The sequence below is a fragment of the Pteropus vampyrus genome, unplaced genomic scaffold (assembly GCF_000151845.1).
Source record: "Pteropus vampyrus isolate Shadow unplaced genomic scaffold, Pvam_2.0 Scaffold43, whole genome shotgun sequence".
Classification (NCBI taxonomy): Eukaryota; Metazoa; Chordata; class Mammalia; order Chiroptera; family Pteropodidae; genus Pteropus; species Pteropus vampyrus.
In genome coordinates this window covers 1,598,042-1,603,925 of record NW_011888824.1, presented here as the reverse complement: position 1 = coordinate 1,603,925, position 5,884 = coordinate 1,598,042, and the positions used below count along the sequence as shown (strand labels likewise).

At 36.4% G+C, this 5,884-nt stretch overlaps 1 protein-coding gene across 4 annotated transcripts in view; it reads left to right on the top strand.

The window, feature by feature from the left end:
• Positions 1-5,511, top strand: part of TMEM200A (transmembrane protein 200A) — a 62,360-nt gene extending 56,849 nt beyond the window's left edge. For all 4 annotated transcript variants that reach the window (XM_023529820.1, XM_011358716.2, XM_011358717.2 and 1 more), the window contains one exon: positions 2,486-5,511. In XM_023529820.1, coding sequence (XP_023385588.1) covers positions 2,502-3,977 — 1,476 coding nt within the window. In that variant the 5' untranslated portion in view covers positions 2,486-2,501 and the 3' untranslated portion in view covers positions 3,978-5,511. The remainder of the gene's footprint in view (positions 1-2,485) is intronic.
• The last annotated feature ends 373 nt before the right edge of the window (positions 5,512-5,884 follow it).

Genomic DNA, 5,884 nt, shown 5'->3' with positions numbered 1-5,884 from the left:
TAGTAATTCACAGTGGATTTTAAACCAGATGAAATCCTTTTTCTGGTTTAAAATCCACTGTGAATTACTATTCCATACAGATGGAATAGCCCTTATTTTCATTCTACTGAGAAAGATTTTAGACTAAATCGTAATCCTGCCATATGGGAATAACTGAGTTAGATGGCTGCTCTCTAATCTAAGCATTTTATTCAAACATTTAAAACAGTTTTGGTTTAAGAAAACATAGGCCGACACTAAGTTTTGTTTTAGCCAAGGTTTGGGAGAAGTTCTAGACTTCAGTATGTATATTTTGATAAATTTCATAGACTAGAGCTATGGGTTATAGTATAGTTTGTTCTTCCAACATTAAATTATTTTAATCCTAGTTATAACTCCAATGAAAGCAGGATTTATTCACCAGCTTGTTCAGCTAGCTAAAACTGTAGACGCCATCTACAGCCCTGTTATTTAAACACAATTCAGAAATCATAAATAAGAATTCAAAAAGAAAGCTTGGCTTTGCAAGACAAGATTTGATGCTGTGAAGAAACACTCTCAGAAATTTCCCAGAGACCTTTGGGTTTTAAAATATCCTCTGTTTCCTACCTGATTTGGCAGCTTGAGAACTATTCATTACAAATAATGACAAATATTTTACCAACTCATATATCACTGCTTTTTGTTTTGATATTAATTTCGTTTATGCTTTTAACTAAGAAATTTAGTATAGTAATATGATGGTTATTCGGCAAATCTCAGGAGAAGAATTACTTACTCCCTTACTGAGCATTTTAGCAAATATTTCCTGTTTGAGCTACTATATTGAATGCCTCTGATAATAAAAATGTGAATTAAACTTAATGTTTGACCATAAGACATGGGAGAACTAAGACATTATAATATGGCGAGTGCCACAGAAAACTTGCTAAAATGCTCTGAGAGATGAAAGGTCACGTGGGTTTTGCTGAGTCAGTCAGAGAAGGCTTTGTAAAGGAGGTGGAATATGAGCTTTGATGACTAGCCAGATGTTAATACGTGAGATTGGGGGGGTGGGTAAAGGAAGGTCTAGATGGATGGAACATTATTAACAAAATCTCAGAAACAGTATAATAAGGAGTACAGAGAATATTATGTAATATTATGTCTTAGTTTTATGTAAATGGAAGGGAGCAGTTAGAGATAAAGCTAAATTCTATGGGTTCGAAATCCCAGATTAAACTTTGGTAGGTAGTGGGAAATATTTTATCCATTATTCCATTCTTTAAACAACTTCAGAGCTGCGTTTTGGGGTAATTAATCTGCTGTCAGCATGTAAGCTTGATTGTGGAGGAAGAGAAGTTGGAGTTTGGAAGACCAGGAGGTTATTATAATGGTCTAGTAAGAGTTAGTAAGAGCTGCCCTAGGCTGGGAAGAGTAGGTTGGAACGAAGGGGTAGAATCGAGAGCCATTTTGTAGTGAAAATTACTAGGGCTTAGAACCTGATTGGAGGATAAGAGGAAGAAGAAAGGGAGAAGTTAAAGGTGACTATGAAGAGTTAAGCCTGAGAACTGACACCATTAAAAAAGTCAAGTATTGCTGGTAGAATGTGAGTTCAGCTTTGCTAGTGGTGCATGAATGCGCATATGTTCCCCCATGGTGAGTTGGAAATGTGAAATTGAAACTCAGGCTATGATTTGAAATATAGACTTGGGACTCATTAGCATAAAGGAGATGGTGGAAGATGTAGGAGTGGATATGAGTGTCGAGGGAGAGTATAAAGGGAGGATGGCCAAGGACAGCATCCTCAGGGGAAGGTAGTCTACTTTTAGGTGAGAGAAGATGAGCCAAAATTGAAATAGTGAGGTTAGGGAAGAGGCAGGAAGGCTTAACATTATGAAAGACTGGACAAGAGTTTCAAGAAAGGAAGGATCAGTAATATCCATGGAAATAGAGAAATAAGGAAGATGAGAATTGAGAGGAAGAAATTAAATGTGGTAGTTAAGAGTTTATTGGTGACTTTTACAAGAGTGATCTTAGCTCACAACAGTGAGATGCCAGAATGTATTCTCTTTTTTAAGTCTATGGTTTGTTTATTTTGGGCCTCTTAAGTATACAGATATTTCCATTTCTTTAAAATAATGCAGATAATGAGGGTGTGTGTGTGTGTGTGTGTGTGTGTGTGTGTGTGTGTGTGTGTGTGTCTATGAGATATAGAGGAGCAAGAGTGTGCGTGAGCATGCCTTAGGACCAGGGGACTATTTTATATAATAAGTGATAAAATTATTTAAGTAAACTATATCTCGAGCTGACATTTTATTAACAGTAGAAAAACTAATTCAGCCAAAAAATGAAATTTCCAGGATTTAAATTAGCCAATAAATAAAACTTCTACCCAGACTAGGTTAATTAAAAAATTTTTTTTCTGCTCCATTTCATTACTTAAAACAAAAATATATAAATAATTGTTGAGTTGATGAGCATACTCCAGAACACATTTATATTATCATCTTTCCTTTCTTTTCAGAGTAAAAGAACAAGCTATGATAGCCACTGGTGGAGTGATAACTGGCCTGGCCGCCTTGAAAAGGCAAGACTCTGCCAGATCACAGCATCATGTCAACCTCAGCCCATCACCTGCTGCTCAAGAGAAGAAACCAGTCAGGCGTCGGCCTCGGGCCGATGTTGTGGTTGTTCGAGGAAAAATTCGGCTTTATTCTCCATCTGGATTTTTCCTCATTTTAGGAGTGCTAATCTCTATTGTAGGAATTGCAATGGCAGTCCTTGGATATTGGCCCCAAAAAGAACATTTTATCGATGCTGAGACAACATTGTCTACAAACGAAACTCAGGTCATTCGGAACCAAGGTGGTGTGGTGGTTCGCTTCTTTGAGCAGCACTTACATTCTGATAAAATGAAAATGCTGGGCCCTTTCACAATGGGAATTGGCATTTTCATTTTCATTTGTGCTAATGCCATTCTTCATGAGAATCGTGACAAAGAAACCAAAATTATACACATGAGGGACATCTATTCTACAGTCATTGACATCCACACGCTAAGAATCAAGGAGCAAAAACATATAAATGGCATCTATACCGGTTTGATGGGAGAAATGGAAGTAAAACAGAATGGGAGCTCCTGTGCTTCGAGACTGGCAGCAAATACCATTGCCTCTTTTTCAGGTTTTAGGAGCAGTTTTCGGGTGGACAGCTCTGTTGAGGAGGATGAACTTGTGCTAAATGAAAGCAAGAGTTTTGGGCATCTTATGCCACCTTTGCTCTCTAACAGCTCTGTCTCTGTCTTTGGCCTCTATCCACCTTCTTCCCAGACAACTGATGATAAGACCAACGGCCCTAAGAAATGTGAAACCAAGTCAATCGTGTCGTCATCCATCAGTGCTTTTACATTGCCTGTGATCAAACTTAATAACTGTGTTATTGATGAGCCCAGTATAGATAACATCACTGAGGATGCCGAGAACCTCAAAAGTAGGTCAAGGAATTTGTCCATGGATTCCCTGGTGGTCCCTTTGCCCAAAACCAGTGAGTCCTTCCAGCCAGTCGGCATGGCACTCCCACGGAATAATTCCATTGGGGAGTCACTGTCAAGTCAGTACAAGTCCTCTGTGGCCCTTGGGCCTACAGCTGGACAGCTCTTGTCTCCTGGGGCTGCTAGAAGACAGTTTGGGTCCAACACATCTCTGAATTTGCTCTCATCACATTCAAAATCCCTAGACTTAGACCGAGGTCCCTCCACCCTGACTGTTCAGGCAGAACAGCGGAAGCATCCAAGTTGGCCTCGGTTGGATCGAAGTAACAGCAAAGGATATATGAAACTAGAGAACAAAGAGGACCCGATGGAAAGGTTGCTTGTGCCCCAAGCTGTAATCAAAAAAGACTTTACCAATAAGGAGAAGCTTCTTATGATTTCAAGATCTCACAATAATTTGAGTTTTGAACATGATGAGTTTTTGAGTAATAACCTAAAGCGGGGAACTTCTGAAACAAGGTTTTAATGTTAAAAAATATATCATTTTACAAGGCTATATATTTTAAAACTATTTTCACCAATGTTACCTTGTCAAAAGCATTGGTTATAAGCCTTTTTAATCAAATGGTTCGTAGTATATTAGGCCTGGCTGCTTAATTCTGTGATGGAGATAGTTGTATTTTGGGTTACTAAGATTGTAGTACTCTATATTATCACATATGATTTTATTTTTTCCATTCTTTTGAAAGCATGATATCTTTTATTAATATGAATACAAAATTCTTTCATCCAAATTAAAGCTCCTTTTCTTTACCTTTAAGTTCTGTCATTGATGATCATATTCATAGAATGAAGTGTCCAGTTCGGAAAAGTTAGGGTACCAAAGTGTGGATTACAATTACCAAATTCAGGCCAAAGCCTCAATATATATTTATAAATGAGTGTGAGTGCAAATCTTAAGTGTGATTTTCTGAATAATTACTTTTATATACGATTGGTTAGATTATTTAAAAGGAATAAGATCTAGCTTCTGTGCGAGCTAAATAATATAAATTGGTTTAATTCTGTGTGAGCTAATTGATATGAATTGGTTTTGTTGGTAGGTAAGTAGTATTTTTTCCAACATCTGTTCTGTTTTAGTGATATTTTCTTAAGAGACCATGTATTCAAGAGCCATGGCTGAGGATGCAAGATATTCTTAGGAGTAAATAATCAAAATGTGATCACCTATAACTTTAGATATTCAGAATCGAAGTTTCTTTGTGACTGACTTGAAAAAAATGAATGGACCAATTTAGTTTTTAGAAATGCTACCTTGAAATAATTTTATTCATAAAGAAAATGTTGACTAATGAATAAAAATGCGTTATATGCTAGTTAATGCTAATTAGTCTCGGTACCTTTTGCTAGCCATCTCTATTATCATCCAGTATCCACTCATTCTTATGTCCTTATTTTCCTCCAATATATTTTAGATCTTGTTATTTGGCAAATAATCATCTAACCTTGACTTTTCTTTTTATCTTTGCATATCACTAGCTTGGTGGTTCAAGAAAATTTGGTCGTTGATAAATTGCCTTGAAATATACCTTGTGCTGGAAAGCCTTAGGATGACTCCAAAGACTTTCATATGGCATAAAACAGTTTCAGGATTGTAGTTCTCAGTTATTGAAGATAATAAATATTAAAATGATGTTTCCATCATAAAACTTTCATGTTTTCCATTAGGGTAACATAATTTTAAGAATTGTTTAATGGACTACTCAGGAAACTTTACAGGCTTTTTCCAATGCCTAAACATTTCTGAACATCAGTATTGCAGTTGTTGAAGAAGAGAAGATAAATTTCCATTTGTTGGTCCCCACAATTCCACCTTGTGTTGGTGTCACGAATTTTCCTGAATTGAGGCACAGTGTTATTTGTTAGAACATCAAGCCTGTGTATAATAGAGTGGGCTCAGTATTTTACTACATAGCATTTAATAAACCTCTGTTCTTAATAGAAATTTGTGTTCTTCATACATGTTATTACTTTTTAAATAAAATGTAAAGTTCTGTTTATTGTTTTTCAAATTTTCGATTACATTCTACTGAAGGTGCTTGATACATGAATTGGGTGCTGTGGCTTTTGGCTTTTTTTATTTTGCTTCTGTTAGATTAGAGAGCTAGGTCTATTCACCTATTTAATTTGGCTATTTTCATGTTTTGTACCGTTGGTGTGATGGTTAATTTTATGTGTCAACTTGACTGGGCTAAGGGATGCCCACATTTCTAGAAGTGTTTGTGAGGATGTTTACAGAAAAGATTAGCCTTTGAATCCATGAGAGTGAAGAAGAAAAGATTAGCCTTTGAATCCATGACAGTGAAGAAGATGATGTTCTGGTGAACATCATCTAATCTATTTAATCTGTTGATGGCCTGAATAGAACCAGAA